This window comes from Zeus faber, assembly GCF_960531495.2.
Source record: "Zeus faber genome assembly, chromosome: 16".
Taxonomy (NCBI): domain Eukaryota; kingdom Metazoa; phylum Chordata; class Actinopteri; order Zeiformes; family Zeidae; genus Zeus; species Zeus faber.
Window position 1 is genome coordinate 14,924,106 of NC_137202.1, and position 25,576 is coordinate 14,949,681.

The following is a 25,576-nucleotide window of genomic DNA, read 5'->3' on the forward strand; positions in this document are numbered from 1 at the left end:
AGTTCAATGGGTGGGTGTGCTTTGGCTCTCTGTTCCGGTGTGTTTTGTGACTGCAGAAGTTTGTTTGTTCAGGCCTGGTTACGGTGTAATTCTATGATCGGGTGGTGTTTGCTGTGGGTGGGTTTCCTATGCTGCAAATAACGGCATTATCATTCTGAAGTAGGACTGCATGATTATGGCGGGGTTATTTTATTCAGTATTGTGATCACGATTATTTACCACGATTATTCATCCAATTATGGGAACTATTTTATTTTATTTTATTTTATTTATTTTATTGCACTTTGTAAATCAACAGAAAACTGCCTTTGCAATAATTATGTATTTTATAAACGTAGAAATAAATAAACTCAAATATACAAATCTTTGAATCAAAACAGAACTAGAGATACATCAATTACATCCAAACAGGGAGGTCGGTTATATTACACGTGCAGGGTTTTTGCAAGAAAAAAATAAACTTTTTCCTAATTGAACGAAACAAAAAAAGCACACGCGGAGCCTGTGTATGTGTGCACGCTTCGCGGAGCCTGCAGGGGCCCCCCGCTAGCGCACGGATTATTTATTTTGCCACACATGAATAAATGCCATCAGACAAAACAGAAGGGCAAATTGCACTCAGCGTCGGCTGCCGGAGTCGAAAAGGATCCACAGGGAGCCCGGTGACACCACTTACAAATTTTCGAGTTCCCATGGAAAGTACCATCAGTTTGTGTTGTCGCTGATCTTAACATCGGCATTACTAGTAAAACGAGTTACAATTTTCTGAGTTTCCATTGAACGCAGCATCGGTTGGCGTAATGGCGCAGTGAGTCTTGGTGACACGCAGAATTACTACTACAAGCCGATACACTTGTTGCGTGTTATGACTTTATCCTAAAAATTAGGAGGTGGCTGTCTACTACCTGTATTGCACAGAGTCCTGCCTCATGGTGTCTCTGTGGAAGGAAATCCCTCCGTGCGGAAGTTCCCAACAACACGGTTCCATTCAAACAGATGTAACACACCGCATGTCCCTCAGAGGCATTTCATCAACTTTTTTAACGTTTAGGACTAAAAAAAAAAAACAGGCACGATTTAGACCCGTTTCTGTGGAGCTGCAAAGCGTGTGTGAGGACACAAACACAGAATATGTTTCTGACTGTTTTTGACCCCTACAGTTTGTGTGTTACGACTGGCTCGAATGCTGCAAAATAAGGAGGGACACAACACTGCATGTAACACCGGTTTAGATACGAATAGAATGCGTTTATTTATTAAAAATGGCAAAAATATCAAATGAAAAGCCCCGCTGACGTCAAGCAGCTAAGGTGATACACACACACACACACACACACACACACACACACTTCTGACACTCTACTTCCGGTAGATTTTCGTCGGTTTTTCACTAATTCCTGCTCCCAATGAAGATTGATATGGATCGAGTTTGAACCACAAGATGTCTGAGACCTCCCGGTTCTAACGAGACCTCAACCACATCCATGGGTTTAGCGGTTGTCATATTCCAGACATTTTTAGCCCAAAAAATGATGATGAAAAATGATCCCAGCATCCCTGCAGGCTGGACCCCTAATAATATCAATGTTCGATGTGGGTGAATGTGTGTGTAATTCAACACAGCGTGACGCAAGCATGCGGTGTCATTAGAGCTGCACCTTGTAAGTCCTCCCTTAATGTAAGCACAAACATAACATAACCGAAACATCTACATTGATCAGGGGTAGAGGTGTGGTCGATGCTATGTCCGTCATTTATGTGCACAAAATGTTGGATGCCTCTTGCTGATACGGGAAAACAAATGTAAACAGAGTGTAGCTTTAAAACAGTGTGTTATGCTGTTCATTACGGTCACTGTGTGTAAATACACGTAACTCCATTTTAATTGCACTTTTATCCAATCTTTTTTTTTTTAATTTTTTTATTTTTCCCCCCCAATGTTCCTCTTAATGGAATAGTCGAAAGACACTAGGATTTGTGAAACTCTGTTCACCATTTACAATTCCATACATATCTTGAAATACATTTGAAAGAATTTGGGATACTGGCCTTTTGAAAATTCCACCTAATAGTTGTGATTTAACCATTATATGTATTGTTTGGTGTTGTTTTCACTAACCCTAACGCTGACATGCTTCCTACTCTAGCTTTAGAACTGCTGCCTGCTGTTGGTTAACCTCAAATGAAACCAAAGATTCGACAAAAGCTACCCATCATGCAAATGAATAATATTATTATTATTGTGTGTGTGTGTGTGTGTGTGTGTGTGTGTGTGTGTCTGTGTTCTTGCGCACGTGTGTGCATGCGTGTGTCTGACAGAGTGGACCACATTCTGGGTAAGGGCCAGATCCCAGTGGATAAGAAGATGAGAGATAAGCTGCTCTCGGACGTGGATCCTCTGGAGGACATGAGCATGCTGGGACGGGTGTGTAAAGTGGAGAGACAGGTGAGTGTGTGCGAGAGTGTTTCTGTGTTTTTAATTCTACTTACCTCCGTTCTGTAGACTTCCCATTTCTTCTCCTCTATGCATGATGCAAGTGAAACAACATTTAAGGCTTATTCTCTCCCTGAGCGATGTAATTCTTCATACAATGTCAAAATGTAGGATCCTCCTCTTGTCGTGTGTGTGCTATCACCCCTCCTCTCTCTCACAGGTAACCTCCATAGAGTCCAAGCTGGACTCTCTGCTGGAGGTGTACCGCCAGGTCCTGCAGAAAGGCCCCTCAGCGCTGGCTCTCTCCTCCTTCCCCTTGTTCGAGCTGGACAAACGCCACCTTCACCAGGACAATGCCGACTACCAGAGCTCCTTCCTGGGAAGCGACCTCTCCTCCTGCACCACCCAGGGCGGCGACCAGGGAGGCGGAGGAGATGAAGGAGGGGACGGCGCGCCGCGGTCCCTCTGTGGAAACCTACCCCGGGGCCTGAGGTTCATCCTGGCCCCGGCCGACGACGACCTGTCCCCGGACTCCGCGCCACCCTCCTACCCTCCCTCCATGGCTTCCCTCACCCCGTCCCCTCTGCTCCCGCCAGACAGCCCCTACCCCGCCCTGGCTGGATCCACCGAGAGGCTGCCCTCCGCAGGGGGCGCCTTCACCCTCCAGCTGCCCCCCGTGATGCACCGCTCCCAGCCCCGATGCACCACCAGCTCCGACACCATGGCAGCAGATGCCAAGGTCGGGGAGGAGAACCCCCTGGTGGCGGGTGAGCGGGCGGAGGACGGCGAGGCGGGCCAGGCACACAGAGGGGTGCATCTACGGGGGAAGGCCAGTCTAAGAGATGAGGGCGTCTGGAGGCGACACCTGAGCCTGGAGGTCAACCCACTGCTGCTCTCCTCCGACCCAGGCGAGAGGGCCTCCGACTGGGGAGGCGGCCTCGGGAAGTCCCTCTCGGCACACGACCTCAGCCAACCACTGAGCGCTCTTTTCTCCCCGCTCAAAAAAAACAGCAGCAGCATTAGCGGGGTCTGTGACGGTTCCCACGGTAACGCTGCCAACTGGGGCGAGACGGAACTCTTCATAGGCGAGTGCAAGACACCAGAGTCGCCGGAGAAGCACCTCAACTTCCTGTCCGACGGACCCGACTTCCTGTCTCATGCCTTGGGGGCGGCTAGCGACCCCATGGAGGTTTTGCGAACTGTGGAACACGATTCCACGGTTTATTCACCCACAAACGAGGGGAGCGCGGAGTCACTTAGTCAACCTCCACAAATGCAGCTGACATGACCCTTGACGCTATTCCTGAGCGGGGGTTCCACTACAGTGTCCAGCCTGGGAGGGCGACACACACACACACACACACACACACACACACACACACACACACACACACACACACACACACACACACACACACACACACACACACACTTCATGTCCACACTAATTTTTATCCTCGAATAATAACACAAAACCAACCCCATGCAAGGATGCAGCAACCAACCACAGCCTACGAGCAGATTGACAGGAAGCAGCCTCTTGACGGACCTGCACAGACTTCATGGTTCCCTCATGGTTTTCCCAAGTGCTTGAGACATTCTTCATCTGAACTTTGTTGTGTCGGTGGAGAGCCGCTCGCTGTCGTTCGACGTTGGCACGGAAGACATCGTGCTCCTCTTTACTTATGCATTATGTTTCGCTGCATGGAACACCTGATACACTAAGGGGTCTGGAGCTCGGTGGAGTCAGAATGTGCGACTCATAAGGATCCTCACCGTGTACTCAGACCACAAAATAACTTCAAAACAAAATATCTAGCTGCTAGAAAGTCACAAAGTTCATATTCTAGACCTACAAAAAAAAATGTTCAGAACTTATGGGTCTGTCTCTCACGGCAGCACCATTAAGGTCTGCGGTTGGCACCGTGCTGGCTCAGAGCTGCTCCTCTACACCTGCAGGACGATGCGGTCGATGGTTTTTATGAATGTAGTCTTAAAGCTTAAAACGGGGCCCAATGTGGCCGAGTTGTTGCGGCGAAGTCAGGCCACAGGCATCTGTCACTTGGCTTTGCGAAAGATGCCGCTTTTTTTTCAATACCATTTTTGTATTTTTAAATAACGGAAATACCGATTTAAAAGGTCATGTAATGGTTTAACAAACAAAAACATGTTTCCCTTTTACCTTGACGAAAATACGCAAGCTCTTACTGTACAGAACCTTTAGTTTAATTGTACAGTATACAGACTTCACAGAAACAACCTACTTGAGTATCAGAATTTTACATTGAATTCCGTAGAATGTTTTCATACTCGCTATTATCAATGCAACTTTCATACCCATCCCTGGCCTTAAAATTTGTTTTTTCAGCTGCATATACTGTAGGTGGCAATATCAGCTTGGCAGTATTGGACATTAAATTCACATTATTATGTTATCAATAAACTATAATGATAATTGCTAAAGCCAATGCTCCCAATTAATACTAATAGCACTCAAATAGCACACACAAAAAAACAAATATACTATTATCAGCAAATTAACTATTATCTATTCTGACAATGTGATCATTTGAAATAGTCAAGTCCAATTTTCCCAAAGTACAGAATAACCTGAAGTGTTCGTGTTCTCGCACCACTTCATTTTGATGGCGAACCCGTTTATCTGTCGGGTTACACAGAGGACGAGTGTTTTTACCTCATTCATACCGCGCTTGGAGTACAAGAGAATTGCGTCTAAAGGGAAAGAACGGAGGTGTTTTATATGGCGGTGTCGGCAATTTTCAGATCGAACATGACTAGAAAAGATATCCTCTGAGTCTTAATGCCGAGACCGTAGCATTCAAGAATCCATTAAAGGGTTTGGAGTTTCTCCTCACCCGACGGGGTGGGCTTCCATTGTTCTGTGGAGCTTAAAGCAATTTCCTGAATTGCCCCCCAGAGGGATTTATAAAGTTATCCAATTTTATCGTTTCTTGGGGAGAAGGGCTTCGTAGCAACGCTGATGGGGTTAGTACCGTAGTTCAATTTCCTGTTTGACTCAAAGTGTGTAGCATGAACACTTTTTTAAAGGGGTTTAAGGTTCATCTGCACATATAGAATCAGATTTTTAACGGAATATGAAATAAACGAAGGGTACACAGGTTATACAGCCCTTTACACAAATAGAACTAATAGTCGTTGCACTTCCTGCCGCATCAGATCGGAGCGTGTGTGGCAGTATGTCCTGGGCATCAGCCTCCTGTTCTACCTCCCTACTAGTTTTAGTCTGCGATGCCGATTCATATGCACCAAAATTGCGTTTCCTCTGTCAGTGGATGTTCTGTTTGCCCTTTGCAGGATTCCATAGAAAGGATTTTGAGATTGAATTGCTAATACATGCACGTCCCATAGAAGGGCTTGGTTCTTCCCGCGACAATGTCAACTCTATACAGTTATACTATGTGTGCATGCGCAAGACGTCTCAAACAGGAAAGCACAAGATAAATAAAGAGTTGAAAGAATGGGAGGGTGAAAAATCCTCACATAGCGGATTGTGTCGGTGTGAGCTGCCCTTCTGAGTCATGTCGCTCAACTGAACAAACACGGCGGCAGCAGCTTTTCCTATGTTCTCCTGCTTGGTTTCCCCTGCAGCTGGTGGAGTTTTTCGTGTTGTATTCCGTATGCAGCAGTGCAGATGTTATCTGCGGTGGGGGGGGCTAAAAAGTCAGATATAGAAACACAAAAATAAATTATACACAAGGTTAAATTTGTCTATTGTTACAAATGCCGGTCTAAAAATGGAATTGACCGTTGCTCGATGCAGCTATTACAGTATATCCTCCATGATTCCAAAATGGCCTCAGCCTCATTTGGCCTCAGGTAATGAAATTGATTTGTTATAATTCCCATAATTTCTTGTTTGGGAACCTTAACAAGGTGATATCACACATTTGGGGTTTCTTGTCATGAGGGAGCTCAGGAGCTTGTGTGCGGATTCGCAACCCACGAACCGGATAAGATGGAAAAAAGAAAAAATCAGAATTAACTTCATTCTTTTGAACCGTCGTCTTTCCTTCATTGGCACGTCGTAGACAGAAATGAGCTACAACTGGGCTCAGCTGAAGGCATAAACGGAAGAAACTTTAAATAAGGGATGCAAGGATTATCTGAAATAATAATAATAATAATAATAATAATAATAATAATAAAAATAATAGCTTTATTTATATAGCACCTTTAAAAACACAGTGCTTTGACAGATGATATAAAAGCAGAGTGCCCAGATCATGGATTTAAAAGGCAAAGGAACATTAATAAACAGGAAATTCAATTAATTCATTAAATTGAAAAAGTCGAGAGGGAGACAATTAAAATGACTAAATAAATAAATAAATACAAAATAATAATAATAATAATAATAATAATAAAAAAAAATATCAAATAGAACATTTTTTTAAAAGTAAAGAAAGGGGGCAACGTCACATTAAAGCAGATCTATAAAAATGGGTTCCGAGAAGTGACTTAAAAGAAGTCACTGACTCAGCCAGCCGGTTTCTCCTCAGGCAGGTAGCTCCAAAGTCGAGGGGCCCTGATAGAAGAGGCGTGGTCACCTTTAGTTTTAAGTTTAGACTTTGAAACGCTGCACATTGGCTCATATGGGGTCAACATACTGTATCTGTCATGTAGCTTGGAGTCAGACCCAGACGTGCTTGAAAAGTGAGTGATCAGTGATCAGTAAACTCTTAAAATGGATTCTGAACCAAACAGGGAGCCCAGGGAGAGAAGCCGGGATTGGGGTGATGTGATCGTCTCTTGGAACCGGTATGAAGCCGAGCAGCCGCGTTCCGAACCAGTCGGAGGCGAGAGAGTGACTTTTGGTCTGTGGCAGCTTCATGCAGCAACAAAAAAAACAAAAAGGAACCCATACACTGGAGGAGATTCTTTATTTCATTTCAGTAAATAAACTATTTTATATCGACAGGATTTATATTGCACGCGACTACCACTTCATTTCCCCTCTCAACTGGTGAACAGCATATTGTTATTGTATACTATATTTGCAGCAAATCAAGTCATTACCTTTTCATTTGAAGATGTTTGTCATACGTCACTTTGAGAGTTCGTACCTGTGACCTTTGCGTCACGATTTAGAGTAGGAAACCACTATTCCCATTCACCCCATGGAAAGTTGTGCGGCGGGTGCACGGGGTTCAAGCCAAAATGTACATTTAGAAAGATTGTGAGTGCTACCCAGCTCGGAACAAGAATATGCACAACAATAAACATGTCGTCAGCCACCTTGACCTTTTTTTTAATTTTTATTTTTTTTTATCATTATTACTATAAGATATGAAGTCACTCCATCAGTCTTAAATAATTTCACTGTGCTAACATCAGTTTTCAGTTGTTTTGTTTTTTTTGTTGTTTCTTTTTTTTTTTATGCCGAATAAGTGTATTTGTGGATTAACATGCCGTAGAATTTTGAGTATTATCCTTCGACGGAATAACAAACCTTTTTTTAATTATACATGTATTTTAAAAAGAAGCTGGTGGTGCTGGTATTGTATGTATTATGTATTAACTTTGAAACGGGACTGAGCGATGCTCAGAAATGGGACAGGTGTGTTACATGTGACCATTTCATTGCATTTAACATGTTTTGGATTAATCTGAAGGGCTACAGACTGATCTAGTGAGTACATGAGGTAAATGGCTTCGTATTTTCATTTGGCGTTATATCGGTTGCTTAATGGTGCCTTCCTTGCATTTAAACAGCTTGCTTTCCCCACACCGGGTCAGTTGGATCGATCTGATTTAAAGAGCCTCCCAGTGCCCGGCAGTCGAGGTAAAACCCTTGGCGCTTGAGCAAGAGACTTAAATCGCCTACAAACCTGTTGATAGCCTCACTTTATGTTCTTTATCTCTCGTACAATAATTTATTGCACAACTGGCCTTAAAGCTTAATAACGTCGGCAATCGTATTGACTGAAATTTCTAATTTATTTAAGTGCACACAATGTTCTCCGAATGAGCGTTGCAGAAACAATTGTATCCATCAATAAACGCAAACAACTGAACCGCTTTTGTCTCGGTGTCTGAATGCTTGGATTTTGAGTCTGAGAGTTGTGCGTATGTATCTTTTCTTTTTTTTTATTGTAACTGAAGCTAAGTCGACCAAATGCATTTATTCTACCTACAAAAAGGCTTTGAATGCTTATAAAGTATTTTATATATCTGTATACTGTATATAGACAAATAAATCAATTAATCAAACGAATCAATATTTCAACAACTACTTCCGGTCCCCTATTAAAAAAAAAACTAAACGTAAAGGTCACGCAAGGGTCACGGGGCCGGATGTCAGGTTAGCTCCGCACGTCAATCACTCGCTTCCCGGCCGCCGCCTACGATGTCGGATTGGGAGGACGAGTACGACGGGGACGGCGCCGCGGTGCAGCGCGCCACTCTCCCGCCGCCGCCGCCGCCGCCGCCCGCCAAGTGGACGGAAGACTTTACGCTCCGCGGCAGCAGCTTCGGAGGCGGGTCTAGCGATGGAGGTGGACGGGCCCAAGGTCACGGCTGGATGGGCGGGGGTGGAGGCCGAGCTTTCCGCCCGCGACGCTCGGAAGGGGAACGCGGCCTGAGCGGCAGGGGGGACACGGGGATGAGTTCCGGCGCTGCCTCGCCGGTTATTTTCACCGTGGGAAACGCCTTTATTGGCAGGATAATTGGTTGGTATTCCCGTTTAGTCAGTGCAGGGATAATCTCGTTAGAAATGCTGATTTTGTGAGTGACACCAACTTGGCAATGATTTTGAAACTAGCGCCGGGTCTCGCGGAAAATGGAGCTGCAACTCACGATTACTTCCATGATCGGTGACTATGTCGATTGTTTTCTCGATTCATCGATTCGTTTTGTCCATGAAATGCTGAAACGTGTCGATCGCTGTTTCCCGAAGCCCAGAACGACGTCCGCGAAAGTCCTGTTTTGTCCACGACCCCAAGATATTTACCGGATATTTAGGACAAAAAAAAAAAAAAAATAATAACAGGAAATATTACCATTCAAGAAGCTGGAGTCGGATCATTCCTAAAAAAAAAAAAAAAGACTCCAAACGATTCATCTTTTATCAAAATGGTTGGCGATTAGTTTTGTAGTTGAAGACGAATCAATTAGTCAACTAATTGTTGCAGAGATAATGGATAACCTCGTCCGGAACCATGATGATCCGAGGAGTTTTCGATACAGTATCTACCTCGGCTGGAATTATTGCGATATATACTTAACATTTAACTGCGGTTTATTGCATTGAACTAAACTTCTGGTTCGAGGTATCACATTTCTTTGGCGCTGAGATGACCATAACCACGTATCGTCTTAATGTTTATCATGATATGACACCAGGTATTGTCCTGGATTTTGATGATTGTTATATCGCTATATTGTTAAATATCGTCTCTAAGGAATGAAAGCACAAGTGGTCATCCCCGAATATCTTGAAATGATCAATAGCGAGCTTGTCAATGTTACCGTTCAACATTCTAGTTTTTGCTTTTAATTGTCGAAAACCAAATGTTTAAGACGGCATTTCATGAGCGATTGTCGGTCACATCTCATCTTCGGGTGAGTTAGAAAATGGTTTTATTTATTTTATGATGTCATAGTTGTATCGCCCAGCCCGAACAAGGCCACAAATTGTAAATCCTTAACTTTCTTATAGCCAGAGGCACTGTTTTCACTTGTGTTTTTATCTCGAACGCCTGTTTATGACATGGTGTATAATGAAGCCGATTGGTGAACAGGTCGGGGAGGAACTAAAATTCGTGAACTCGAAGAAATCACCAGTGCAAGAATCAAGGCAAGTTGCCAGTGAGCACTCCTGTACATTGCTATTGAAAAGTTTATTTATATTTATTTTTTCCTGAACTATTTTTTTATTTTTATTTTTATTTTTTATTCCACTGTTCATTTTGCAGATCGACAATGGAGATTATGATGGCACAGTGCTTATCTTTGGTTCCGTTGATGCCCAGCAGAAAGCCAAAGCGCTGATCGATGAGCTGGTGTCAGACAGCTGCTCTGGATTCAGTAATGGTATAAAGAACATTCGTTTTTGTTTTTTCCCTTCATTCATTGTGGCCGAGTCTTTTTTTTTTTTTACTGAATTTTAAGACAAGTTTCCGTCTGGCCAATGTTTCCAAGAGGACGGTATTGACCTTCTGTTCAGGCCTTTTTGCCATGACTTATTTTTCATTTTCACTCTTAGGCACTAGCGCTGAACGATTAATCAAATTCAAACAGACATTGCAATGTAATAGAACGCAATTTTCAAATCGCAAAGGCTGCGATTTAAAAAATAAAGTTTTTTTTGTATGTAACCCGGTAATATTCAACCTGTGGCTTTTATGACTAGTTGCAGCTCTTTAAAGTGGTATTTAAAATTAAATAAAAAAACAATTTTAAAAGGGTATTTTTGTCTGATACATTGTCTGTATTTTAAAACTGAATTTCCCATTTGACACATCAACCAATGACGGCTTCGAGGGAGAGCACATCTATAGAGATCTGTTAACTGGTAGTGATCAATGACTGCTCACATGGTTTCCACTGGCAATTTTATTATTAATATTTAATTATAATAAGTAATAGCCTGTGGCCGCAACTTATCACCGGACCAATCATGCCACGCGAGACAACCGTGTCCAAATCCTCCATTGGCTTCCACGCTACAAGCACCACAACAGCCTCCATGCAAAAAATAAATAGAAGCCACAACTTTTGTATCAATCCACGGTTTTTATTTAAGCCCTTTAACTTTAAGTGTGATATTTAAGAGGAGACACAAACCTAAAAACCCGTCCCCCACAGCAGACATGCGCAGTAGAGTCAGCTCGTCCCTTTCTCTACGCATTTTCCGGTTTGCTGTCTTCCAGTATACATTTGTACATCATTTGTGTATAATAATACTTTTGTGGTTGCAATGGTAATAAAAATCTGGTAATGATATGGTAATATTAATAAATTGCAATTATTTAATACATTATGCGTTTCATTCCTGAATAACATATTACTAGTAGCCTTAATTTAAAATTCATAATTGTTTGATGGAGGAAAGGGACCTTTCAGAAATTTGACTCTTGCGAAAATACTTTTTGGCTCCTGAGCTAGGAAAGATTGAGTCCCACTGCTGTATAATGATTTATTGCTTGTGTTTAATAAATAATACAGAAGATAAGAACTTTAAAAAATGCATACTAAATTCGCAAAATTGGTCTAAAAAAATTTATGATTTAAAAAAAAAAAAAAAATCTATATATATTTTCCCAAATTGTTCAGCACTATTATGAACTTTTGCATTTTATTTTATTTTTTTACAATTTTGGTTTGTGTGTGAGTAAATTGTATTCCATCCATATCTTAATCTGTTTCTGCTTGGTGATCTGTTTGTCAGGCCCAGGAAGGGGTTCCAGCGCTGGCTGTGGAAGAGGCACGTATGGCGGAGGAGGGATGAGGAGTAACTCTGCCTGGTCTGACACCCAGATACAGGCCTCTCAAATGGTCCCAGAAGCTGTGTCCATTGACTGGACCGCCATCAGGGAAAACAGGCAGAAGTACGAGGAGATGAAGTGGAAGGGTGAGCACATTTAGATCTAACACAAATCAGGTGTGTGTGTCATCTATAGATATTTGTTCTTGTGTTTATGGTTTTAGAATTTTTTAAGTTTTATGCAAAAAAGGTGCCATGAGCCCAAAAAGAGTGTGTGTGTGTGTGTGTGTGTGTGTGTGTGTGTGTGTGTGTGTGTGTGTGTGTGTGTGTGTGTGTGTGTGTGTGTGTGTGTGTGTGTGTGTGTGTGTTTTTTCCAAGCCCTCCCCTGCAGCCAGGGTTTCATCCAGTGTATTGCAATTTGACCCCCCCCGGCGGACCAAGCATTGACGTTTCTTTTTTTTTTAAATGTATTTTAAAGGTTATTGGGGTTTTTTTTTAATCAAAATATCAACATTGACTGCCACATTGATTTTCTATTTTAAAATGTTTTACTATTTAAAATGGTTTTAAATCTCATTTCATTGTAGCGTGCAGCGCATTGATTCACTCTGATAACAGCAGACCTGCCAACCTGTACGCGTTTTGTGGACAAACTACGCAATTTTTAGTTGAAATGCCAGCTGTAACTAAAACAACAAAGTGTGTGCACGTGTGTAATTCTGATTTAATGACTGAAATCAAACAATACCAAACAATACCTTACATTTATTGGGTATTTAAACTACATCCCTCTGATTGGACCAGATGCTACGACCTGTGGTTCTGTGACCCCTCAGTCTCCTCTCACTCACCATCTACTGATACACAGCACTGAGTGCAGCGGTACTTTATTATCCTTCAAGGTGTAACGCTGCATTGTGAGGTAAAATGCGAAAAGTGGGGGAGTTATCATAAAGCACAAAAATGTGACCGTAGGGTTACATATAAAACGTCAGGTGCACCCAGCGATCGGCCGGTGACCGGAATCGGTCGGTTTTCACCGGACGATCAGTGCCGCTCAAATTTACACAGCCGATACAGTGCTCTTCTACTGTACTCATAAAAATACTCCAATACTCAAACCTTATTCCAATGTAGTGTAACGCAGTTGACGCTCAAAATAGAGAGTGAAAGAAAGAAAATGTCGGCTGGTATTTCAAGGTAAACAAAGAAGATAAGATAAATGATTTATCTAATGCCTGACGATATTCTAACATTGTGCAGACTCGGCCCGTTTGAAAATCTCAAAAGTGGTCGCGGCCCACATCCGACCAGAAGTAATACAGGAGCCAAACAGTAGATTCTCAGAGGACGTTTATCTTAACAATCATAAAATAACTGTTAAAATATATTGTATAAAAATGATGCATTCTGAAACATACAGTGCAGTAGTGGTAAAACAAAAAAAGAGGTGGCTTAAGGGACACCAGTCTCACGGAGATACGTCGTCGGGAAAGAAATCAGAAATCGCACAGCTCCGTCGGACAGATCGGGCTACTCAGAAGCAACATGAAGCCAAAAGTTTGTCAGGTGCTTCTGTGAGAAAGCCAGTTTCAATGCGCTGTCGCAGGAGAGATCCACAAGACCGTCCTCCTCTTTTGGGCTCAGGCCTGCGAGGGTCTCGTCACTGTGGCTGGCGAAGGGGTTTTCCATCCAGCTGCACTGCACATCTGGGATGGGGATGCCACATTTCTTCCTTTGTCAAAAAAATCCGACAGATTCTCAAACGAGTCGAAGTTTGGCCGGTCAACTCGCCTGGCCCACATATCCATTTTCCATAATAACGACTCTACCGTACACTCGTTATCAGCTGTTCTGACCCATTCTCTGCCATCTCGTCAATCCTGCGTCTGACTGAGTTCTCAGACAATGAGATGAGGTTGATTGGCTCGCACGCCTTCTCTCCCAACATCACCGTCCTAATCTCTTTTGTGACGGGAAGAATTCAATTCTCCCCGATCGTATGCGGCTGATCGGGCTCGGCTATGAGTCGGGCGACCCCATAGGACGCTTCCGCTGCCTTTGCGTTCTCGGGTGTCCACACATGACGTTTTGATGACTTTCCTCTTGCCCTGATACTTGAGTTCATTATCGAAAAATTCAAGCGGCTTGGATATGTCCTGTTGGTGTTTCGTCTCGAAGTGACGGTGCAGTTTACATGGCTTCAGAGCTTCATTTGATAAAATCTCGGAACACACCACGCACAGCGGAAACGGTTCGTCTTCCCTGCCTGTCCAAAATAATCCCAATGATAAATATTCAGCTCTATGCTTTTTCCGAACCTTTCTTTTTTTGTTTGACAGGCGGGACTGTCCCGCCTGTCCGATCCATTTTGATTATCACCGCAAGTAAAAAAAAAAATGTACAGGTGCAAGTCGATCGCTTGGACGTAGTACGCCCTTAACTTAAGTTCCTATCAGTGATGATGCATATTTGAAGGTTTTAAAGGAAAAAATACCATGAAATGTTTTTTGTTTTTTTGTTTTTAGTTAATAATTTGTATTTATTTTTTTCAATAAAATCTGTGTTTTGCCCATGATTTGGCAGCCCACTTGCAATACCCCATAGTGAATTATGAACAATAATAAACTGTCAAAATCAGGAATCTCACTATTATTATTATTATCTTTTTTATTTTTTTAAGCTGTGCTGTCAGCATGCTAGGCCTACATCAGAGTATTTTTATGTTATTGCATCTAGGAGGAGGTGCTCCATGCTGCTTCTACTGTAGTGTAGGATCGTTCATGAACGGCTCAAAATCCTTTTTTTTTTTCTTTTTTTTTTCCCCAAGTTTTACAGTTTTTTGTCTGTTAGTTTAAGTTGCTATCTCCATTATTGTTTTGTTCCCAATCACACTGTAACCATGACACGCCCCTTTTCCATTGTATTCCTGCCGTCGAACGTGATGCACCAGAAAACAAGTGGCATTTCTCCTAGCAATGGGAAAGGTGTCAATCACCTATTTTAAGCGGATTGACCGGGTTTAAAATATTTTTCCTATTTTTGAAAATAGGCATTTTTGAGAACAGTCCTAATACAAGGTTGTGAGTTTATCCTGGAGCTTGAACACTTGACCTACGAGACTTTGCTATTTACACCCCTAGCTGCAGCATCCCTGGTCTAAAGTGAATTTAATGAGCCTTAAACATCCTCAGGCCTCACCTCCCCTCCTATCGTATACATCATGCTTGATAATCCTGTTTGTTGATCTTAATCACTGCAGACCTCCCACCCATCAAGAAGCACTTCTACTTTGAGGCTGAAAGTGTAGCCTCGCTCACAGAAGAAGCCGTGAAGGAATGGAGGTGAAGTGCCTCCAGCCACTGTGTCCTGCTAAAGAAACTGACATACTACGGGGTTCCCACACGTCATGAAAAAACTTGAATTTTTTTATGTTGTTTTCCAGTCATGGAACAAACCAAAAACAGTTGTCCTGGGGAAAATACATTTTCAATTCAATTCAGTCATTTGGAAAGCTGGAAAATGCGTTCATTTGGAAAATCCATTTTGGACAAATGTTTTGTTCCCCTCTCTGTCTGCTTTGAAATGCATGATTTTCCTCCTTTTTGTTTTTCTCTTCACAGGGTGGAGAACAATAATATCATTGTGGATAACCTCAAAGAGGGCGACGGTCGTCCTATTCCCAACCCCTGCCGTACCTTCCTGGAAACCTTCGAGTGTTATCCAGGAATCATGGAGAATATCGAACGGGTCGGTTTTGCCAAACCAACGCCCATCCAGGTAGGAGATACTTTTCACAGAGTGGTGGTGAGCACGGCTAGAGGCAACTCCAAGTGTCGCACAATGTTCTTAACTGTTTTCTTTATGAATTGTTTTATTCTGTGTTTTTAATGTAAAGTGTCATTGATCATTGTCAAAAGCACGACAAAAATGTATTGTTAGGTATTATATCAATGTATTATTATATTCCAAAGCTTGTAATATCCAGAGATTAATGTCCCTGGGTTTTATGCTGTTGGCCTGATACCGTGTGGCCTATTCTCAGTCACATTTCTCTTAAATTGTATACAGCCATAAATACACATGCTGTTGTTCAAAATGGCTTACTTGATAATGTACATGATATGGTGCTGATAACATCAATTAATAAATAGAATATTAAAATGCATGCATGTATTCATATTAAGTGCATTTCTATATTGTGATGACCATAAACGTGTGTGTGTGTGTGTGTGTGTGTGTGTGTGTGTGTGTGTGTGTGTGTGTGTGTGTGTGTGTGTGTGTGTGTGTGTGTGTGTGTGTGTGTGTGTGTGTGTGTGTGTGTGTGTGTGTGTGTGTGTGTGTGTAGTCCCAGGCTTGGCCAGTGCTGCTCAGCGGGGAGGATCTAATCGGCATCGCCCAGACGGGAACGGGGAAAACGCTGGCCTACCTGCTGCCAGGGTTCATTCACATGGCCGGACAGCCTGTGTGAGCACTTTATTCACCTCTCCATTTAGTGCTTAAAAGCAGTGTAACATGGTTGCAAATAGAAAAGGGATCAGAAGGTTCAGTGTTCAAACTTTGTTTTGAAATGTTTAGCCACTTTTTTTTATTTTTTTTTATTTTTTTTCTATTCTTTTAAAACGAAAAAGCCAGATCACTGAATCTTTTTGACCATGCATAAGTATTTTCTGTTAATGTTCATTTACTGCAGGTTCAGCAGCAGGTTCATTTATCCTCACACCCCATAAATGCACTTTGATAGTGGTGTGTGCGTTATATCTCAGAGCTCAGTATTAGGAGTGGCTGGGAAGGTGTGGGAAGCACGGCCATCGAAAAAAAATTTATGGTAGTTTTGGTAGCGCCTTTCCTGGTGCACTGTGCCGATACAGCGCCGAATGTGCCACAGTTACAAATGATAGAAATCCGCCGAGTGCAAAAAAAAAAATAGTGTTTTCCATGAAAACTATGGCGTTTAATTAGCTTTAAAATCCGCACAGAACAGTATCCACAAGCGGTAAAGCATCCCCACGAGGGAGCAGCATTGCTCCCTCGTGTACAAATGCGTGACAGCTCAACCAAGTGTTTTGTGGTTTGGTCGATGGCTGGAGGCGGCACAAAGTTTGATGGAGGCTGCGGCCTTGTAATTCTCAATGCAGGGAAACTCCTGATAAAGTGGCGGTGTGGCCACCAGGGAACACATTTTGGATGAAAAGTTTTCACTTGGCTTATCATGGTGAGAAAAGGAATTTTTGCAGTGGACGGTAGGACAGGATGGGACTGTACTACGCTGAATGCTTCCCGTTTTCTGCTTGACTTTCTCTTATCCCCGCTCTGCTGCTTCCTCAGCCCCAGGGACCAGCGGGCCGGTCCAGGCATGCTGGTCCTCAGCCCCACCAGAGAACTGGCTCTGCAGATTGAAGCAGAGTGCAACAAGTACAGCTACAATGGCTACAAGAGGTACCACAGACTGACCTCAACTCCCTGCTGGTGACAAACTTATCAACTGGTCCAATATTTGTTTTTAAGGATAAATGTTGACTTTTATTTATTTATTTTCACTTGAAAATATTTTCGTTTAACATGGCTCCGACTGTAGGTGTTGATTTCCTAAAAGGGGACACGTGGAGATACGAGGCGATGAGTACTAGGGCTGCAGGAACGATATTCGAATAGAATATTAAAAAAAAATAATAATAATCTCTATTCAAATGCTGAAATTGCCATTCGATTGTGTGTATATTTTTAGAAATAAATAATTCATTATAAATGTTTTGTCTCAAGTTAGCAAATCAATTCACATGGGATGAGCAATAATGTTCAATATAAGTTCGTCCATTTTATTGCACAGTGAATTCCCACCAACTGTGTGCGAAGTCCACGTCGGCTTAGACGCACGGGCGCACCGGTGCGTCTCCTCTCCTCCGGCGTTTCACCATGTGTACAAGGGAGAGTGCGCCCTTGACCAGAATGTCCAACAATTCCACAAATGTGGCGATGACAGTGGGAAATAAACCCGACCATCACTGACAGAATATCCTCTAGTGCAGAAGTTCCCAACCACTGGCTTGCGGACCGTGCGGCGGTCGCCGGGCATTTGCCACCGGACCGTGAGAACAGAGGCGGGATTTTTTTTCCAGGAGCGATCTCTACCTGCTCTGCAGCAGAGCAGCAGCGGGAAACGGAGTAAATTAAATACATCTGGAGTTTTTATTTGCTTTGTTTGGAGAAAAGATCACTCCTCAGTTTGTCTCAGAGCGACTGCTGCGAAGCTACAAAATTTTTAATTTTTACAGCTGTAAATAGCAATGTCTAACATCCACACCAGTTCAGTTGATTAATGCAGACAGCATTTTCCCCCTCCGTCTTGGTCTCTGTCAGTGTCTGTATCTACGGCGGTGGAGACAGGAGGGCCCAGGTGAACCTGGTGAAGAGCGGCGTGGACATTGTGATCGCCACGCCAGGGCGGTTAAACGATCTGCAGATGAACGAACTCATCTGCCTTAGCTCCATCACATACCTGGTGAGGTGTGGGATTAGAGCTGCAACACATGTTTTTAGTTTTTTTTTTTGTTTGTTTTTGTTTTATTGTTTGTTTTTTGTCATTGCAATAAGAAAGTGCGCAATATACACATTTCAAAAGATAGAGAGAAAAATGCTGTTCATATTTGCGGTGCATTCCACCCACTCCATACAAACCCAATGATCCAATCAAACATGTGACATAAACTCACCAGAATGACTAGAGACATGTAGAAAGAGTAATGGGAAAACAAATATGTAAAACTGATTTCATTAGGCGATATAAAGATCTGAAATTGCCCAGCCCTCCCCAAACACCAATCCATGCTGTGTTAAGCCGCACGGTGAAACCTTGACTCCTTGGAGTGTTGGTGCCCAATAAAAAAAAAAAAAAAATCCAAACAGCTAGAGCCAGAGGTGTCTGGTTGAGGTTTATTACATGGAACTTTCTTGCAACTTTGCCATTATATCAGACCAAAAGTGTAGAAAAGGGTTCACTTCAAATATTTTACACCTCCATTAAAAATAAAACATTTGGGTTCATGGCTTCATATTTAAGACAAGAAATGTGAAAGACAATGAGTGATATTTCATTATGGTCCATCCCTAAAGTTCAGGAGTAATTATTATTAATTTTTTTTGTAATCTTTGCTGGATGTGAAAGGTGCTGGATGAGGCAGATCGCATGCTGGACATGGGCTTTGAGCCGCAGATTCTAAAGATTCTGCTGGACATCCGCCCCGACAGACAGACTGTTATGACCAGGTAATACAATGAAGTACTTTAGATATAAACAATCTTGTGTTTGAAATAACCTTAAGGGTGTTGAAATCTCTCTGGTGAAGTAAGGATGGAGCCACTGAGACAAACTGTCTGTCCTTACTTGACTTTACAGAGACATAAAATGTCTGTAGTTGTGGCATTGAACCCATAACCACTTTTTGTCTGTTCTAGTGCCACGTGGCCCCCTGGAGTGAGACGATTGGCTAAATCCTACCTGAAGAACCCGATGATGGTGTACGTGGGCACGTTGGACCTGACAGTGAGTGTGACTGCGTTGAACCCTGGGGAATTGTGCACAATAATGAATCTTCTTGTATATTTGATCTAATTTCATTATAGGATCCATATGAAGTCAATCATATCAAAATATATTCAGGGTGTCTGCAGGCCCTTTAGTATTAAAATAGGGGCCAGTGGTGTGCCTAGCAACCACACCTCAGCTGGTGGCGCGCCAGCAGCCTTCTGACTTGCACATGCGAGCCAATCTGCCAGGCCGAGTACATCTGGTACCTACACAAGTAGCTGGGGGTCGATCCCCACGCCCTCTCGGGGAAGCCGCAGTGAGAGAGAGGCTCCAAGGCCGTGGACTGAGCGCTCGCTGAAGCGGCGAGGTTACCTAGGTTGAGATTATATTTGCGTTTGTGACAGACTGTTTTTGAAACGTGACAGATAAGGTTCAAATTTGTCCGGAAAAATAAATTCTTTATCTGTTTTTTGTGATCCTTTCTTTTTTTTTTTGTGGGTATTTGGTCCAGAAAGTGTTTTGTAGCTGCTTACCGTGTCATTTGTAAGTCTCTGATTTCTGAATCTCTGATCTTGTGCTTGTTCCCAGGCAGTGAACACGGTGCATCAGTCCGTGCTGTTTGTGCAAGAGGAGGAGAAGAAGGCCTACGTCTTTGACTTCATTGGCAACATGGAGCCCCAGGATAAAGTTATTATCTTTGTTGGCAAGAAGCTTTTGTGAGTAGTGGGCAAGCACTTGTTGTACAATTCAGTTTTACCTGTGACTATGATTTAGAATAGGATCATTTTTTGCATGTTATTAAACCTAGTAAGCCAATATGGAGGATGTCTTTGCACAAATTAAAAACAACAAAAATGTCTTTCTCCACAGAGGATGAAGAAGCTTTTTTGTTATCGTTTTCATTGCATAAAATCCTTCTCGATGTGAAACTGGTTAATGCCAAGACACATTTTGTAATGTTTTGACTTTTTCCCCTTTTCTTATCACTGAGACAAATATGAGGGAACATTTTGCAATATGTCCACCGTTCGAAATGAGTTGTAGAACGCAGTGCGTGGATCGGAGCAATTGTGATGTATTACTTGTGGTCCTCACTAGGGCAGAACGATTAATCTAATTTTAACCAACATCGCAATATAATAGGAATTCACAATATAAAATATATATATATTTAAAATTTTTTTTTTTTTTTTTTTTTTTAATTTTTTTTTTTTTAATTTTTTTTTTTTTGCTGACACAATCTAACAAATAGGGCTGTCAACATTGGCCAAAAATCACGTTCAAATATTCCTTCTGGAAAAAACACAAGTTTGAATATATTATGTCTTTATAATATCTGCAATTTTTAAAACCGACTGACCAACCAATTGACCAACTTTCCAACTGTGTCCGCCTTCTCCTCCTCCTCTCCCTCAGGGGAGCAGAGACTGGGGTGGGATGGCTCCTTTCTCCAGGATAATTACACAATTTGATCCTTTTATTTTGCTCCTCCGCCCTTTATCTTTGTTGTGAGATTTCAGAAGGCAGCCCCAAAAAAATTTAAGGGGGGGGGGGACAAAAACCTCCGCGCTGCCCCCCAGTGAGAACCCGTGAACTCTGTCCTGGGCCGTGGTGCACTGTGCGGGGCGTGTGCTGACGTGAGCCCGGAGCACCTGTAGAGTCCGGACGGAGCCTCTTCCAGAACACTGCGTCTATTTTATTTTTTTAATAACCTTTTTTTTTTTTAATTTAACGAGTGTTAAGCTGTTCCTGCTCATGCAGGGACAAAAAAATAGAGCGCACAGAGCGGGACTCGGGACAAAGTCCATTCAGTTGCACTTACACAAAGAGGATGTACAATATGTGGACTTGCGTGTAACATTTTTATAAAAAAAAAAAAATTCTGCTGAAACACTGCATTATTTTTTTTCAAATGTTCATTTTCAGACTCAAACAATTACAAGGCTTGACTTGAAGTCACTCGGTCAATATTCTACTGATTGAAGGTTTTTGTGAGTAGAGGGCTGGTTCTCTAACAAGCCCTAACTTACTTATTATCTAAGTGTACTTATTTCTAACTAATTAACCCTAAAAATTGCATACTAAATAAAAATCGCAATATTGGTCTAAAAATCGCAATTAGATTATTTTCCCAAATCTTTAAGCCCTAGACCTCACTTGAGGTGTGTGTGTGTCTTGTGTGGGCACTCAGGGCTGATGATCTGTCCAGTGACATGTGTCTGCATGGTCTGGCCGTCCAGAGTCTCCACGGCGACAGAGAGCAGTGTGACCGGGAGGCAGCCCTCAAGGACTTCAAAGAAGGTGGGCGACTGGAGAGACCTTTGCTGAGCAGCAAAAAATCAATTCAAAAGCACAATCAAGACAGAACCCGACAGGTGTAGCCAAATATCTATATCTACAGCTGTCGAATCTTAAAAACAAAAATGATAACCTTTCTGACTGATTCTTCTTTCTGTACACTGATAATCATGCTGCCTATTGGCACGGATCTGGCAACATGAGATGTATCGTGATGCAGGGGCGAAGCTGTTGCTTAGTATTTTTAAATGGTCCACGTTGACTGAGAAGGTTCTGTGCCTGCCGAGTGCAATAATGTCTGGTCCGTGCACGTGTGCGTCTCCGTGCACCCCAGGTCGCGTCCGCATACTGGTGGCCACAGACCTGGCGTCCCGGGGCCTCGACGTCCATGACATCACACACATCCTCAACTACGACTTCCCCAGAAACATCGAGGAGTACGTTCACCGTGTGGGCCGCACGGGCAGAGCAGGGTGAGTGAGTGTGTGTGTGTGTGTGTGTGTGTGTGTGTGTGTGAAGGTCATTGGCAGACTTTCAATTAAGCAATAAAATAATGTATAGCTTGTCATTCAAAACCCATATATTTCACTGTTCTTTGAGCACTTTTGCGCTACGCAGTATTGCAATTGGATATTGACTTTTTTCTTTTAAGTTATCATGGCTCACGTCTAGCGCTCTCCCTCAAACTGAATTATGTGCCGTGTTCTCTGTCGGGCTGCCCCCGACTAAAGGTTTCCCTAGTCGACTGACTAAGTTGTCAGTTCAAACCATTAGCCGACTAATCACACACACATTTTGCTTTTAATTCAATTACTTAAATATATGTGTTTGGGGTATTATTAAATATAATGTGTTTGGGGCATCAGAAAAGGGTTTGAGTTCCACCAGCCTTCATAATATTTAATTTACAAGCGCTGTGCGCACAAAGCGAGCCGTCTGTTGATTGCACTAGTTAAACATTAGATCAGTTAAACTTATTAGGCCCTATTTCTATTTTATTAATGTACACATTTCAATTAGATATTGACATAATTTGCACTAAAATGGGGCGTACGGAAGATGGTTTTCCCGGTGTCGGCGTCCCCTCATTGGGCGCATTTCCCGCGGACTCGGTTACTCGCTGCACCTTCCCTTGTCCCCAGCCGGGATCTCCCTCCGGCATCCGAGACCGCCGCCGGCTTTACAGCGCTCCTCCGCCCCGACCTCGCCGCTTCCCGGGGCCGCGGACTCGCTTACTCGCTGCGCCTCTCCCATCCCCGTACCCCCCGGGGCTCGGTCCGCCTCCGCCCGGTCCGTCGGGGCACTTAGAATACGATTTGGTTATTGAAGAACGTGATTAGCGGTTTCAAATGGCTCTTATAATATGCGCAATATCTTTTCAGACTTTGAGACTAGTCGACTAATCTGAGGGAATTCTCAGGGAAAGTAGTCGTTGGGAACATCCCTATTCTGAATGTGTTGGAACAACCAGCAAGGCGACTGAACATTGTGTTAATTTATCAGTAACACCAACACAAGAAGTTATAACCAGCCTTTTAAATATTTATTTAATTTACAAGCGTTGCACAGCACGCACACATGAAGCATGCCACCTGTTAATTACCGGCAAAAGCTGTAATGATTCTTCTGAATGCGTCGGAACAACCAACAAGGAGACTGAACATTTATCCTCGTTAAAATTAGTTTCAAATTAAAAGCCCTCTAGCTTTTCATACAAAGGTCGAGCCGTATAGGTTTTAAGGTTAATTTTGATAAGGGGCAGCTCCTGAATGGAGTTGTGGTTTTTTTTCTTCCTGCAACCAACCTACCAATGGAAAAACTTGGTCGACTTAAGATTTATTCTCGTCGACTAACGTTTGGTCATGTCGTGGATTAACAAAGGTCCAGACATGGTGCCAGTTAAGAAAAAGAAAAAAAAAAAAAAACAAAAAAAAAAAACTGGGTCTCGACTCTGTGCTCTTATCTTATAATGTCGTCGTTAAAAAACTTAGACCGAGGCCTGTCAACTTATCATGGTCAAAAAGATGCAAGGCTGCGAAGGCCTGTGAAAAACAAAGCCTGGATTTCAGCCCAGCGCTCTTATCGCATTCTGACCTTCAAAACTGGGGGGAGGTGAGAATCACTGGAACAGAACAGAATCTGATGAGTACGAGTTTGTTTGATTGCGTGTCAGAAAAAAACAGACACAACCAATCGCAGTCCTGATCCTTTTCTTCACTCGTCCTCTGATGTCACTTCTCAGCCAGCCAATCGCAGCCTTCATAGCAGAACATCCTCCCTCTCCGGGAGAGGGTGCGGCCGGCTTCCAAAAAGACTGGTTCTGCTGACTCTGCAGTCACAGCTTGCCCTTTCAATAACTTCGGGAGATATTATTTTTATTTTTCATCTTTTTTCTTTCTTTTTTTTTTTTTTTGGAGGATTTTAGTGTCCTCTACTGTTCATAGGGTGTATTAGACTTTGGCGCTATCTGCTGGTTATAAGGTGTACAACATTACAATTCGATTTTTTTTTTTATTATTATTTTTTTTATACATTCAATTTGGTTGTTATAGCGTTGGTTTCAGTACAACATATAGTAGGTTTTTCATATGAGGTAACTAATTAAACCGTAACAGGTTACTAATTAACCACAACTCAACTATTTGGGGGAGCCCTAGTTCTCTGTGTGAGTAGCAAGTTATGCAACACGAAGCTCTTGATTTCTGGCCAGACAAAAAGTCCCAATATATTTTTGACTCGGTGGTTATAGAATTGAGAAGCTTTTGTTCGCGACGCTTCATGAAATCGCTCCGATTTGAACCGGATGCAGAGAGTTGGGATCAGCAATAAGATTCAACTTCCGGTCCAGGAGTTTGGTACCAGCAAACCTCCCTGTTGCTGTCGATGTGTGACCCTCCAGGCGCTCCGGTGCCTCCGTTACCCTGGTGACAAGAGATGATTGGAAGAACGCCTCCGAGCTGATCACGATACTGGAGCGAGCTGGACAGGTTCTTTCTCTCGCACACACACACACACACAGTGGCAGCTCCTGGGGTCCAAATAATTTAATTCCCGCAGCCTGAGATCTAGCGCATCAGGACTACAAGTCAATCAGACAGTCAATTTATTTATTCATTTTTTTCCCATGCAGGAGGTTCCTGAGGAGCTCATATGCATGGCAGAGCGATATGAGAAGCACAAGAGGGACCGGGAGGCATACGGGCCCAGAGGACGAGGCGGAGGTGGTGGTGGTGGCGGTGGGAGGAGATATGGTGGCCGACAAGAGTACAGGGATCCAGGAGAGGACTGGAGGTTCTGATCGTTCCCATGTGAGTGTGCACACACACACAAGGGATGTGCGAGCAGAATAGTCATTTGTATCCATTGGGGTAGACTATACTCCTTACATGAAAATATACGCTTGAAAAACCTAATATGTAAACACTTGAATTGGCATGCAAGGTGTTTCATCCTTATTGATCCTCGTAGGTTGTTGAGTTTGTTCGCCCTACTTGACGTCGCACATTCTACGTTGACTATGCTGAAACAATATGGTGCAGCCCTAGTTCCTAGATGCCAGATGGTGTGGAATAGTTGACCGACCCTAATTTACTTACTTACATTGAACTAACTTCTGTCTTTATTATTATTATAATGATAATAATAGAAATTGGTCAGACTTTGTGGAAGGTATTTAGAGCGGGCCTGGGTCAAGCTTTCTGAAACTAAATGCAGGTTGTGCTTTGAAGCAGTTTGTTTCCCTTGCAGGAAGTGGATGCCTTTTGGAGTTTAACCCTTTGTGTTCATTTGTTTAAATGGGGGTTTGTCATTATTTGTCTAGCTTTAATTGTTTGAAGTTTTGTTGTTGCTT

General features: G+C 42.8%; 2 protein-coding genes across 2 annotated transcripts in view; both read left to right on the forward strand.

Moving 5' to 3' along the window:
* Positions 1-3,722, forward strand: part of LOC307242052 (potassium voltage-gated channel subfamily KQT member 5-like) — a gene marked incomplete at both ends in the record, with an annotated part of 89,340 nt that extends 85,618 nt beyond the window's left edge. Inside the window, 2 exon segments of the mRNA XM_080016388.1 lie at positions 2,320-2,446; positions 2,655-3,722. Of these exon segments, the coding sequence (XP_079872514.1) occupies positions 2,320-2,446; positions 2,655-3,722 (1,195 nt within the window).
* Positions 3,723-8,822: 5,100 nt separating this feature from the next.
* ddx43 (DEAD (Asp-Glu-Ala-Asp) box polypeptide 43) lies at positions 8,823-25,024 on the forward strand (the record flags this gene model as incomplete). The annotated part of the gene is made up of 15 exons (XM_080016389.1): positions 8,823-9,113; positions 10,390-10,507; positions 11,865-12,047; positions 15,163-15,244; positions 15,524-15,680; positions 16,249-16,367; positions 17,229-17,339; positions 18,261-18,402; positions 19,066-19,166; positions 19,356-19,443; positions 20,017-20,144; positions 21,620-21,729; positions 22,061-22,199; positions 24,626-24,713; positions 24,857-25,024. The coding sequence occupies 15 exons, from the start codon at positions 8,823-8,825 to the stop codon at positions 25,022-25,024; spliced, it is 2,025 nt and encodes a 674-aa protein (XP_079872515.1).
* Positions 25,025-25,576: the final 552 nt, after the last annotated feature.